This window comes from Pseudophryne corroboree, chromosome 6, assembly GCF_028390025.1.
Source record: "Pseudophryne corroboree isolate aPseCor3 chromosome 6, aPseCor3.hap2, whole genome shotgun sequence".
In the NCBI taxonomy this organism is placed as follows: domain Eukaryota; kingdom Metazoa; phylum Chordata; class Amphibia; order Anura; family Myobatrachidae; genus Pseudophryne; species Pseudophryne corroboree.
The window spans coordinates 264,494,707-264,509,232 of record NC_086449.1 but is presented as its reverse complement, the minus strand read 5'-3'; the positions used below and the strand labels follow the sequence as shown (position 1 = coordinate 264,509,232).

The window sequence follows — 14,526 nt, the reverse complement described above, 5'->3', positions numbered from 1 at the left end:
TCTTAAATCAAACCACTTACAGGATCCAAAACAGCATGGATTTACTGGAGGTAGATCATGCCAAACAAATCTTATTGACTTTTTTGACTCTGTGACAAAAATAATAGATCAAGGGGGAGCTGTAGATGTAGCATATCTAGACTTTAGTAAGGCATTTGACACTGTACCACATCGCAGACTGCTAAATAAACTTGAAAGCGTGGGGGTGGATTATAAAACAGTTAAATTGATAAGAACCTGGTTGCAGGATAGGAAACAGACAGTTGTAGATAATGGAGTGCAATCTATGGAGGGAAATGTTACCAGTGGAGTACCCCAGGGATCTGTACTTGGTCCAGTTCTCTTTAATATCTTTGTTGGTGACATTGCAGATGGTATTGAAGGGAAGGTATGCCTTTTTGCAGATGATACAAAGTTATGCAACAGGGTAGACACACCGGGAGGGGTAAAACAAATGATTGATGACCTAGGTAGGCTTGAGAAATGGTCAAGAACGTGGCAACTACAGTTTAATGCTAAAAAATGCAAAATCATGCACTTGGGTCTCAAAAACCCAAAGGCTAAATATAGTATCAAGGGTACTATAATGGAAACTACTGAGGAGGAAAGGTATTTAGGAGTCACTATTTCAAGTGACTTGAAGGCAGGAAAGCAATTCAACAAAGCAATGAGAAAGGCAAGTCAGATGCTTGGTTGCATAGGGAGAGGAATCAGTAGTAGGAAAAAAGAAGTGATAATGCCACTGTATAGGTCATTGGTACGGCCCCATCTGGAATACTGTGTCCAGTTCTGGAGACCATATCTCCAGAAGGCTATAAATACATTAGAGAGTGTACAAAGAAGGGCAACTAAAATGGTGCATGGCCTACATCACAAAACGTACCCGGAAAGGCTAAAAGATCTTAACATGTATAGTTTGGAGGAGAGAAGGGAAAGGGGGGACATGATAGAAACTTTCAAATATATCAAGGGTCTTAGCAAAGTTCAGGAGGGAAACATTCTTCAAAGGAAGAGAAATATTAGAACTCGAGGACATACACTGAAACTGGAGGGGGGGAGGTTCAGGGGAAATTTAAGGAAAAATTACTTCACAGAAAGGGTAGTGGATAAGTGGAATAGTCTCCCATCAGAGGTGGTAGAGGCTAAGACTGTAGAGCAATTTAAACATGCTTGGGATAGGCATATGAATATCCTTACAAAGAATTAAGGTTCAAAAAGGGTTGAGATTACCTAAAGGATAAAAAAAAAGGGGCAGACTAGATGGGCCAAGTGGTTCTTATCTGCCGTCAAATTCTATGTTTCTATGTGTGTATGGGTCTGTTGTTCTGCTCCTCTATTAAATGGTTGAAGGTAGGCACTAGCTATGACCTCCATGGAGATAGCCACACCCATGGCACAGGCCACACCTCCTATTTAGCCTATCCCCACCACAGCGTTTGTCACGCCTCCGCACACAATAGGCCCTTCATACATTTCAGCTCCAGGCCCATGTGGACCTTAATCTGGCACTGCGTGTATGTATGGTAGGGAATATAGATTGTAAGCTCCATCGGGACAAGAACTGATGTGAATGGCTAAATATTCTGTGTAAAGCGCGCAGAATATGTGTGCGCTATATAAATAACTGGTAATAAATAATAATAATAATATATCTAGGGCTATGTCTTTCTTTCACCTTCCCACTGCACTGGTGAGGCAGGGAGGCTTACTGCTGTAGTTCCTGCCTTGAGCCATTAGTTATACTTATTGTTGCCCCTTGGTACTCAAAGGGCTTTACAGTTCACAAACAATAACATACATCTTACAAGTGTCACACAAATCTGGTAAAATAGCATTTCTAAACATCAATAGGTAAGTTAGAGAAATATTTCCAGCTTTTCCATAAACAATGCTGACATTCACAATCAAAACGATTGTAAGCTCATTTACCCAGTTTGAGTCTGCGGTATCGCAGTGATGTACAACATCGCAGAGCACCACGGTTTGATAAGCAGTGTGACAGCCATACAATGCACTGCCAGTTCTCTTTCTGCAAAGACCAGGCAACATCGCAGTTTAGGAACAATTTCTGTTGTGTTTGTTCTTTCTGCTTTGCATTAATGATCTACTGTATTGAAGTTTAGTAAGAGTACATCTAAAATTAACAAAGTATGTGTTCTATTTACAGTAGATTACAAGGGAGCAGAGTGCTTTGTTTCAAGTGTAATAGATGTTTTGAATTCTAAATTCATATTACCAAATAAATCATTTTAGCGAATACTTGTATTCAGAGGACTTATGTGTACCCTTAATAACCCATGGAATCTTTGTGAGACCATTAGGACTTCTAAATGTGCACATATGTGCAGGAGTCGGATTCAGTATGATATCAGGAGATCCCGACAGCCGGAATACCGTCAATGAGCGCAACGTGTTCCCTCAGGGGCTCGCTGTGCGAGCCACTCTACGTGCCCGGTGGCGACCTTAGGTCACCATAGGGTTATATTTGCCGAGTGGGGATTCCGGGCGACAGTCGGGATTGCGACCGCCAGTATTTTACCGGGTGTCAGGATTCCAGCGTCGGTATCCTGACAGCCGGGATCCTGGCATGCGGCAACTTGATTGCCTCCCCAGGAGTCTACCTTTACAGCCACCTTTAAAGGGCTATATCAAATAGGCACTGCCCAACTACACATTTTGGTCACTTTATTAAAAGTCTTATCATTTTATTTGTTAATACATTACCTGTAATATGTTTTATTATTTGTAATATGTTCTAGGTAATAAACATCATCAATGCTGCACAAGAAAACAGCCCGATGCCAGTGGCAGAAGCCTTGGACCGAGTGCTGGAGATCTTAAGAACCACAGAATTGTATTCTCCGCAGCTCGGAACCAAAGATGAGGATCCTCACACCAGCGACTTGGTTGGAGGTTTGATGACAGTAAGTCAACCAATCATCTCTTGCAACAAAGCTGATACTATGTTATTGTATAGCGATAAAGATAGAGAAACAATATGAACTGATCTGTCACCATACAATCTACCTACTGTGTGCTACCTAAGGTATACAACTACAGGTAGAGTTGGTTTCTGTGGAATATGACAAAATACAGGGTGAGGCAAAAAACACTCCCGAGATTTTAAAGGTTAACACAAAAGGCATGGCAAATGCTGTTGAGAATTTTAGTACATAATCTAGAGGTGCATTAAATACAGTTTAGGGGGTAATTCAGAGCTGATCGCAGCAGCAAATTTGTTAGCAATTGGGCAAAACCATGGCCCTCATTCCGAGTTGATCGGTCGCAAGGCGAATTTAGCAGAGTTACACACGCTTAGTCTACACCTACTGGGAGTGTATCTTAGCATCTTAAAAGTGCGAACGAAGTTTACTCAATATTGCGAACAAAAAAAACTTAGCAGTTTTAGAGTAGCTCCAGACTTACTCTGCCTGTGCGATCAGTTCAGTGCTTGTCGTTCCTGGTTTGACGTCACAAACACTCCCAGCGTTCGCCCAGACACTCCCCCGTTTCTCCGGCCACTCCTGCGTTTTTTCCGGAAACGGTAGCGTTTTCAGCCACACGCCCATAAAACGCCGTGTTTCCGCCCAGTAACACCCATTTCCTGTCAATCACACTACGTTCGCCGGTGCGAACAAAAAGCCGTGAGTAAAAATCCTTTCTTCATAGCAGAATTACTTAGCGCAGTCGCAGTGCGAACATTGCGCATGCGCTCTAAGCTGATTTTCACTGCGATGCGAAAAAAAAGAACGAGCGAACGACTCGGAATGAGGGCCCATGTGCACTGCAGATGGGGCAGATATAACATGTGCAGAGAGAGTTAGATTTGGGTGTGGTGTGTTCAAAGTGAAATCTAAATTGCAGTGTAAAAATAAAGCAGCCAGTATTTACCCTGCACAGAAACAATATAACCCACCCAAATCTAACTCTCTCTGCACGTTATATCTGCCCCCCCTGCAGTGCACATGGGCCCTCATTCCGAGTTGTTCGCTCGCTAGCTGCTTTTAGCAGCATTGCACACGCTTAGCCGCCGCCCTCTGGGAGTGTATCTTAGCTTAGCAGAATTGTGAACGAAAGATTAGCAGAATTGCGAATAGAAAATTCTTAGCAGTTTCTGAGTAGCTCCAGACTTACTCAGCCATTGCGATCAGCAGTCAGTTTCGTTCCTGGTTTGACGTCACAAACACACCCAGCGTTTGCCCAGACACTCCCCCTTTTCTACAGACACTCCCGCGTTTTTCCCAGAAACACAAGCGTTTTTTCGCACACGCCCAGAAAACTGCCAGTTTCCGCCCAGAAACACCCACTTCCTGTCAATCACAGTACGATCACCAGAACGATGAAAAATCCTCGTTATGCCGTGAGTAAAATACCTAACTTTTGAGTAAAATAACTAAGCGCATGCGCTCTGCGACCCTTGCGCATGCGCAGTAAGCGACTAATCGCAATATAGCGAAAATGGCAACGAGCGAACAACTCGGAATGACCACCATGGTTTTGCCCAACTGCTAACAAATTTGCTGCTGCGATCAACTCTGAATTACCCCCTTATATTCAATTGGTTTTGAATAGGATATTGTCCAGATGGTGGCCTCCATTTGTGGTACACATATCACACGGCGGGTCACTTCGGCGTTATCACTGCGTTGTTTTTTTTATGAAGCTCACTTTCATTTGTCTGGCTAAGTTAACGGGCAGAATTTCCATTACTGCGTGGAAAACCATCCTCGTCAGCTTCATGAAAGGCCGCTACACAGCCAACGTGGCCATCTGAAAGCTGAGGTCTACAAACGACGACCAAGAACCCGTAATAAACTGAAGGCTGCTCTACACCAAGAAATGATGATATCATATTCAAAACCAATTGAGTAAAAAACTGTGTTCCATGCACTTTTAGATTATGTACTAAAATTGTAATTAGTATTTACCAAGCGTTTTTGTTAACCTTTAAAATCCAGGGTGTTTTTTTTGCCTCACCCTGTATATCTCCAATAAACTTAGCAAATATTTACCTATGGTTATCTATGTCTAAACAGAGAAATGAAAAGGCATAAATAAATGTTTCGCACTTCCTAAACACAATTCACAAATACAGTTGTGTTCCTTTATATCCTTACACTTCTGGTTATGCGTACCATGCCAAATCCATGTGTATTGTATGGTAAAATGACGGATGCGAGTGTATGCAGCCTGGCGATTCATAGCGTTGCCGCGATGCATGTGCCTGTGTGTAGGCCTCGTGGGAACGTTGAAAAAGGACACGTCCATAGTTGGATCAGCAGTGCTTTTAGTTTTTCACCAATACAGCTACTTCATGCAGACCCAGTTTTTACTCTTGCGGATTGTCTTCTTGGAAACACTTTGGGGCTAATGCGGATTTGGATGCATACAGTCCAAGAGAAAACTAGAAGTACTGTACGTAACAATAGCATAATTACACATTCACCAGGTTTTGTCAGGCACACTTTCATCCAAATAGGTCAGAAGACAACTTGGGTTTTTTAGCAGTTACTGTTAGGTTTGAATAAAAGCAAAACCTTTTATAATACAGCATGTTTGATCTACACCATCTGATTACACCAGCCCTCAGGCAGATTAGCGTAGAGGCGTCTCTTTTTGGGTCTGTCCCAGTTCTAATATCTGTACTCTACTTAAGTCTGCTAAGACACTGCATATTATTCCAAAAGAGTAAATATAAACAAATAACACACACAGCCAAACTTTAAAACCACCCTTGTTTTGCCTTAAAATAAATTACCTCTTTAAATATAGCCGGAATTTTGCTAGTGCCTGTAAATCTTGAGCTATTGCATTTGGGGCCTAAATCCGTAAAACAAAAACTATCAACATTTGCAAGATCACTATGATCAAGAGCTACTGTACCCCTTTGTAAGGGGTACAAAGGGGTACAGTAGCTGCTTGTCATTGGCTGGTGGAGAATGGGAGTTTTGCTTGCAGTTGTTTGCAGTGATTGGGTGAGTGTTTATTTTATAGGAATATGCTGTACATTTTTTTCAGGAAGAGGTCAGAGCTGAATGCTCTAGGTAGGAGGTGGAGCCTGCTCCACTGATTTGTGCATTACCATCTTGGAAGCTCCAGCCACGATATGACTGGTTTGTTATAGCAGAGGGACACCACACTGCGGGTTTTCCTGCTATAGTGGAATCCATCTGTGCAGCCTGTTACCACTCATTGTCCCACTGCTTTAGTGGGAACCAGACCCAGCCTGAATTGATTTGGGTTGAGCGTGTCCTTTTTAAAAAATTATTTTTAGACCTCTGCACAGATTTGTATTCTATATTATACATAGACCATTCATCATGCACTATGTATTGCTGCTTGTCAGGCATCATATTGCTCAGATGCGTTTCTCTCCCACAACAAATGGGTTCTTGTTGAAATTTGAGAATAGTTAAAGGAGGACTGTGGAGGTAGATATTCAAACATGTCTAGGGGACAGATGTACTAAAGCCTTGGAGAGTGATACATTGGAGAGATAAAGTGCCAACCAATCAGCTCCTGTAATTTTTCAAACTCGGACTGTAATCTGACAGGAGCTGATTGGCTGGTACTTTATCTCTCTCCACTCTTAAAAGCTTAGTACTCCCCCTAGAAGTAGTGACTGTGATAAATTGTTATTGTGCTCCTCACTCAACACAGTTCAAAGATTAGAACAATAGAGAAAAGATTTGTATAAATATTTGCAGTTTGTTTAATCCTGGGCCAAGGATTGGTGGAATTTTAACAATGCGTCTACTGTATCTTACAAAAACCCCATTATATTTATTATGTTTAATATGCAACATTTATCCTGCTTGGTGTCACTTTTATACAATGCCACATTTCAAAGTAACACCAGAGCTGTTTACATTACATGGCTTTTTACTTCACACATATATATCCTGTCGGTGTGTCCTGCTATGGGTTAACAGATTGGCAGTCGTTCTATTTACATGTCACTGCCAGCATTCAGGAAGTGTGCGGAGAAAGTCCCGACAGACAGTTCTGTCTTTCCCACATCCTGCTCCGTGTGGCTGCCCATGTTAGAGGTTATTCTTCTGATAAAATGAATGTAATGCTCAGGAAAAATGTCTAAAGGAAGCACCTACCTATTTTTTTCTGATGATTTACCACAAGAGAGACGCATCCGTGTTTTTCTTAAATGAGGTATTCGAAGCTCTGTAATGTACAAGAGCACAGTATCCATTTTCATGAATGGACTTAAGGTTTTGATTGCAGAACACAACATTTTTCTTCTACAGTGTTGTGAAATATCAGGGCTTAGCATGTTTGTCATGATTCTACAGGTAAATACATCTGTAAACATCATTTGTTTGTGGGAAGTTAAAGTATTGTGCCAACAGTAATGCCAAAAGTGTGAGGCTTAAGAGTAGCAGCAGCAGAATGCAATGAGATCAGGAGAAATCAGCCAGCAACAGAAATCCCCATCAGGAACACTCCAGGATCAGCAGACAGGTTGAATACACCCAAGAACTGAGGGGCAGATTTATTAAGCCTGGTGAAGGAATAAAGTGGAAGGTGATAAAGGACCAGCCAGTCAGCTCCTATCTGTCATTTTTCAAACCCAGCCTGTGACATAGTAGTTAGGAGCTGATTGGCTGGTACTTTATCACCGTGCAATTTATCACTACACCAGGCTTAATAAATCTGCCCCTGAGTGAGGTCAGCTGACATCCTTAAATATGCGCATACAGTACAGGCCAGTTTGGGCACAAGCTTTCCACTGGCATGCATCTGTCTGAGCATTAAATGCACATCTGTTTGTTTGGTCTAAAACTTTTCCTTGGGCCCGTCTGCTGTAGAGCCAGCATACAGACACGGCCCCTTACGTACACACACTGCTTCCCTGTGGGCATGTCAGCTCACTACTGCAGATTTGTCTCTGTATCTCCCTACATTACAAACGTGAGCCGATAGCAGAGCAGCAACAGTCTATGACGTATAAGTTGATCTACAAGTTGTGTTAAGAAGTTGGAGAGTAGCTCTATTCTAGAGTGGGCTTCATCAAGTTATGGCGATGTTAGGATAAGCTGGGTATAATGCAGCATGAAGTCAGTTTTGTGGCCGAATCTTATGTGTTTTTGCACTGTGAATGTTCTGGAGCTCAGTGTGCACAACTATGGGGGTCATTCCGAGTTGTTCGCTCGCTAGCAGATTTTAGCAGCACTGCACACGCTAGGCCGCCGCCCTCTGGGAGTGTATCTTAGCATAGCAGAATTGCGAACGAAAGATTAGCAGAATTACGAATAGAAAATTCTTAGCAGTTTCTGAGTAGCTCGAGACTTACTCCTACACTGCGATCAGCTCAGCCCGTTTCGTTCCTGGTTTGACGGCACAAACACGCCCTGCGTTCGGCCAGCCACTCCCCTGTTTCTCCAGACACTCCCGCGTTTTATCCTGGCACGCCTGCGTTTTTCCGCACACTCCCAGAAAACGGTCAGTTTCCGCCCAGAAACACCCACTTCTTGTCAATCACACTCCGATCACTTCAATGATGAAAATTCTTCGTTCGGACGTGAGTAAATCTACTAAGTTTTGTGCTAAAATACTTAGCGCATGCGCACTGCATACCATGCGCATGCACATTTTTGCCTTAATCGCTCCGTTGCGAAAATCGTCAACGAGCGAACAACTCGGAATGACCCCCTATGAGTGATGCAGTTGTATGCTACCTAATCACTTCACTTGCAGCTAATTAGGTAGTAAATGGGCAGAGAGGATGGTTTAATGGAATGGCGGTCTGTGCAAAGTTGTGTGTACACATGATTACATCTGTTGTCAGACAGATCTTGTGCACCAGGTAGGGCTGGTCTAATGGTACCCATACACTTGTGCGATGCCCCGCGACGCGACATCGCGGGGCATCGCACCAGCAGTTCAGGTGCGATGAAATCGCACCTGAACTGGCAAAAAGATTACCATGCGATAGATCGCATGGTAATCAAGTGATGGGCACATCACCGCCGCCGGCGGGTGCCCATCGCACATCGCAGTGCGATAAATAGCATGTGTTTCTAGAAACACATGCAATCGCACTGCGATTCGATAAATATTATGTGCAGCACATATCTTGAGACGCGATATTCAACAGGCGTGCCTGCGCATCGCGTCAAAAGGTACTAAAATGTGCATACAATCCTTCGATTTCTCTCACAGATGTGGTCGAAATTGAAGGATAGTACCGATAATCTCATAAGTGTATGGGCACCATTAGTGTGCATTAATAATGATAACGACTTTGAAAACCAAGCAAATCGTGGTCCAGACACAGAGATACATATAACCCTGCACACAGTACATACAAGATTATACATTGATTTCCTCTGCCTCATACTGTTGTCCCATTCTAAAGTGTTTCTTCAGTATTGAAAATCCAGAACATCATAAAGGTTTAACTTTGCTTGTAAAAACAGGGTTAGGATAAAATAAGACCTCCCTGTATGTTTGTATGTATGCTGATGGACTTCTGTATTTAGGAATGGATTTTCCTGCTTACCGATGCCCAGGACCTTATTATCCATAAGGCTTACTAGGGGCCTTGCTGAGGCACAGTTACCTACACCCTAGGGCTCCAGTGGTTAAAGGCATTTTGCACTCTGCCCCGTAGCAAGACACACATGTAGTCAGCTCAGGTTTGTCCTGAGATGTGGGGGTGGGAGTAGACCAATAGAGAAAAGAAAGGGAATAACAATTACACTGTGAGAAAGAGGTCAGCAGACTTATTTTAACTGAGTATCAGTGTCCGTGTGATTGCTGAAAGTGTAATACCCCTTTTACACCAACATCTCGGGTCTGACCCAGGATTGGTATCACAATTCCACACCGGGTCAGTCCTAGGATAGGCAGTGCCGACGCTTGGAGATGCCATCATCTCCTTCCCCGAAATACTGGTCTTCCGATGCTGTGATTGGGACCTGAGCTACCTGTTCACACTGCCATCTAACCTAGATCCTTCCTGGAACCAATCCTGCAAGCTATCTTGGTTGGATTTCATGGTCAGTGAAAACCGGACTATCCCTTTTACACTGAGCCACAACCTGGGTTAACCTGGTAATAGCTTGGTGTAAAAGGGGTATAAATGATGACATAGGGGTATATTCAATTGCAGTCAAAAGCTGCCGTCTGTTGGAAAGATCGCAGTTTTCGACTTGTTTAGGTTGGAAGTGGTTCCGACCTATTCAGTACACCCCAGAATTATCCGACAAGTTGGTAATTCCAACTTGCCGGGAAAACACGTGGTTCGGCGGAATAGCCCCCGATCCGTGTGCTTCTGTCGGATACGGGGCCAAATCCGACAGGTTTCCGACCATCTCAGTCCGACTTTAAAAAAAGACGGATTAGGATGAGAGAGCTGGGAGGAGACAGGGGAGAGCAGCGTAGCAGGAGAATGGGGCACCGCCGCCGCTCACGACAGCGTCCACCCGGCTCTAGCAAGCGAGGTCCCGCTTGCTGGTGCCGGGTGGACGCTGCCGTGAGGTCTGGCGGCGGTGCCCCATCCTCCTGTTACGCTGCTGTAGCCGCTGCTTTCCCCCGTCTCCTCGCTGCTCTTCCCCGTCTCCTCCACTCAGTTCCCGCATCTCAATCCAACTTTTTTTAAAGTCGGATTGAGATGGTCAGGAACAATTGAATAGCCCTTGTCGGATCCATTCCGACAAATGTATGTCGGAATGGAACCGACTTTAATTGAATATATCCCATAAGCTCTACTTCCAAAACGTGAGCTGTAGTGGGTTGAAAGACTGAAGTGCCGGAAGGGGCCTGAAATTCCTGAAAGTCTAGGGGTTAGCAATGGGTTCTTATAGCACTGCCGATGCCTCTTTATTCTGAGTTGTGCTTAAATGTACAGCAGAAGTAGGAGATACTCTGGCGAACTTGGAGTGGACACGTGCTGCTATTGCTACAGCTTTGAAAGACTATTGTAACCCGGATGAAGTGCTATGTATTTTATCTGTATTATTTGCCTCAGCACTGCTGGAATGGTAAAAACGTATGCAGATATATGTTGACAGATGTGTGTAGTGTATTTCTCTAAACATTTGCATGGCAGTTCTTAAATCCATTTCAAAATATAATTTTTCATGTTATTTATTTTTCTCAGGATGGGTTACGAAGACTATCAGGGAATGAGTACATGTTCTCATCAAAGCGTAAGTTTCTTTCCCTCCAGTAGATGTCTGCACTAGAAGACTTTTATGTAAAGTTAAGTTGTACAGAAAACCGTTACATTTCTTTTCTGTTTCTGTTTTATTTGAGCAGACGTCCATCCAGCTTCTGGGCACCTAATCTCATCTTTCTCCCTTACTGACATCCCCCCGCGGATAGCACAAGCAATGGAGAATGAAGAGGATTGGGAGTTTGATATTTTTGAATTAGAGGCTGCCACTCATAAAAGGTACAGTACAATATATATATATATATATACATAGTACATCTTTCTTTATATATTACTCGGGTTGTTAAGTCCCACAAGAACAGCAAGGTGTTCTGACGCTCCCTTACAGACACAGCAGTGAAGGGGAAAAATAAATCAGTGGCTCAGTTGCAACACCATCGAAGTTGCGACCACATCTGATTCAGGCCCAATTATACTTTTCAATCATTTAATTAGTCTTTGTAGCCGTATTAATACTGTACTACATTGCTAGGTTTTCTCATTTATACCTCCATTGATGCTGTACAGCTGGTTTTATACAGCTGAAGGTATTTTGCAAAGCCTCTAGTTCCCAGTACATCTGTACAATCTGTACATGTGTTCGATTGACATGACCAATAGGAAAGTCATACATGTCACATGATAAAGGGATCTTAATTCACTTGGAAATGAGGCACTGCATATTACACTACTACCCCCACCTTGACCTGGGCAGAGGATTCAAAGCTGCCAGTGATACTAAAGAAATTGCTAAAAACATGCATATGATTCAGCTAGTTAATATAGAATTGTCAAACTGATTTGCAGTCGGCTTCCATTTGCAAGGTGCAGCCATGTGTACTGGCGGTATGTAAATGAATCTGAATAGGAATTAAAACTCCTTCATAAGCTGCTCCAGTATGTCTGTGCAGGGGCTGTCTCATTATGCCTTCATCAGTGTCAGCCAGTCGTGAGTTATTTCTGTGTATCCAGTAATGGATCTACTGTGATATTCATCTTTACCCTCAAGTATTTTTGTAGTGTATTATGTTTTACTGTTACCATTAGTATCTGCCAGTGGACATGGGAATTGTAACTTGATTTCTCTCTCATGTCTCAAAGTGTCTGTATATTATTGGATAATGTATTTTACATAAGTGTCATATATTGGATTAGGTACCCATCGCCACGTTCTAAGGTTGGCTAATCATACATCATATCACGGCTTATACAAAAATAAATATTGATCATGTTCCGACAAGGACTGTAGAACACTTATTTTATTTATTTAGTTTTTGTACAATATATTTTATTTTTTATGTGCTTTATCACCATTGCTAAATTGTACTTAGAATTCACTGGGTGGGATTTAAATGATATATCACGCCCAAACTGTCAAACCCGGTGCCTTCCCAGTGGATCGGAGCCGCGGGGACTGCCGATCAGGTGGCTGGTGAGCAGCAGTGGTGCTGGCTGCTGCAGCGGGTTCACTCGTGGCGGTGAGGGCTGCTGCGGCGGATGCGTTCGCACAAGAGGCAACTGCCGGGAGGCCAGGGGCGGGGACGTGGTTCAGTAATACTGCATGGTGTGTCTGCTGTACAGGGGCCGCCATGTTGGAGACCAGAATCCTGAGCCAATAGCACAGGCTCATTATTGTGTCCAGCCAATCCAGGGAGGTCTGTCCTGTTAAAAGGGAGCTGGTTCATGGTATGGGTGCCAGTACTACCTAGGTGTAGGTGCTCCAGCTCTGTGCTACCAGGTTACTCCGGTTCCTTGGTTACTCTCTAGTGTTGCTCTGCCTTCGTTTTTCTAAATGCAGCAATCCCACCGTTCCTAACCTGCTTTGACCTGTGGGGGGCAGTTCCGGGAACCCCGATCCACCGAGAGACTCCGGTCGCCGGCAGTCACAGTCTCCAGTTCCTTATCTTCAGTGCTTTTCAGCCTCGTCTTTTAACCACAGCTCACAGTATCCAGCTTTTCAACCTCATCTTTCAAATCGCAGTTCACAGCCCACAGCAGTTCAATATCCTCAGTGTTCTTCAGTTTCGTCCTTCAAACCACAGTTCTCAGTTCGTTATCTTCAGTGTTCTTCTAGTCTCAAGGTGCTCCTATCCCATGAGAAGGAACTACATCCAGCCTCCTCATCTTTTTCATTCGCAAGTGTTCGCTTCCTCAGGCAAACCTCAGTTGCCGAATCCTTTTTCCAAGCCAAGCGTGACAGTAAGCATTGTTCCTATGGATCTGACGGGTGAACAGGCTTCTGGAGGCGATGCTACCGCGGATATTCTGCCACGTCTGAGTAAACAGGAGTCCACACAATCTCAAATTGTGCAGTTCATGCAGAGTATGTCTGATTGCCTTGATTCTCTCCATGCAGCTATGGCAGCACCTCAAGTGTCCGGATCCGCTCCCACAATTGTGTCCCTGGCTGCAACTACACCAGTGCCGATCCCATTGCCTCGATTGCATTTGCCATCACCTGGTAAATTCAATGGAAATCCGAAACAATGCCGCAGGTTTCTTAATCAGTGCAAAATCCAGTTCGAGTTGCAGTCTGCTATCTTCCAATCTGCTCGGACCAAGATAGCTTAGATAATTTCCCTTTTAACTGGACAAGCTTTGGAATGGGCTTCACCCTTGTGGGAGAGAGCAGATCCCATCCTCTCAAATTATTCAGAACGACCCGGGCAGAACCACTTCCGCCTCACTGGAGATTCTGCGCTTACAACAGGGTACCCGGTCCGTTAGCCAGTACATGATTCGATTGAGTACCCTCTCCTCTGAACTAGGCTGGAATGAAGAAACACTTATCGCTGCCTTCTGGAACGGTCTCTCCGATTTAGATCAAGCATGATCTAGCAACTCAGGACGTTCCAGATAAATTGGATAAGTTAATTTCTTTGTGTAATAAACTGGACCTAAGGTACAGAGAATGCTGTATGGAGAAAGCAAAGTCAGATCGACCCAAGCCTCAGGTTAGTCTTCCACCTCGACCACCGTTTCCGATAGCGGAGGAACCCATGCAGATCAATCGTTCACGTTTCTCTAACGAGGAACGCCAGAGACGGAGACAAGGAAATCTGTGCATGTATTGTGTTGCATCCAATCACTTTAAGTTCTGCAAGCAACGTCCGGGAAACTCGCGCTCCTAGCTTATGCCGGAGAGGTTAAGCTAGTAGACTCCACAGAATTACTCACCAGGAAAGAATCTGTTTTACTAACTTGTCTGGAGCTTCCTTCATCGGCCCTTCTCATCCCTGCACTACTCGACTCAGGAGCCACCGAAAGTTTCATTACATCCTCTCTAGTTAAACGATCTTGAATACAGATGGTCCGGCTGGATCGAGCTATGTCTGTCACTGCGGTAGATGGTA

General features: G+C 43.9%; 1 protein-coding gene across 3 annotated transcripts in view; it reads left to right on the top strand.

Annotated features, from left to right (window-relative positions):
• Positions 1-14,526, top strand: part of PDE8A (phosphodiesterase 8A) — a 462,427-nt gene that overhangs the window by 416,022 nt on the left and 31,879 nt on the right. For all 3 annotated transcript variants that reach the window (XM_063925983.1, XM_063925981.1, XM_063925982.1), the window contains exons 14-16: positions 2,760-2,924; positions 11,120-11,168; positions 11,278-11,413. In XM_063925983.1, the coding sequence (XP_063782053.1) occupies positions 2,760-2,924; positions 11,120-11,168; positions 11,278-11,413 (350 nt within the window). The remainder of the gene's footprint in view (positions 1-2,759; positions 2,925-11,119; positions 11,169-11,277; positions 11,414-14,526) is intronic.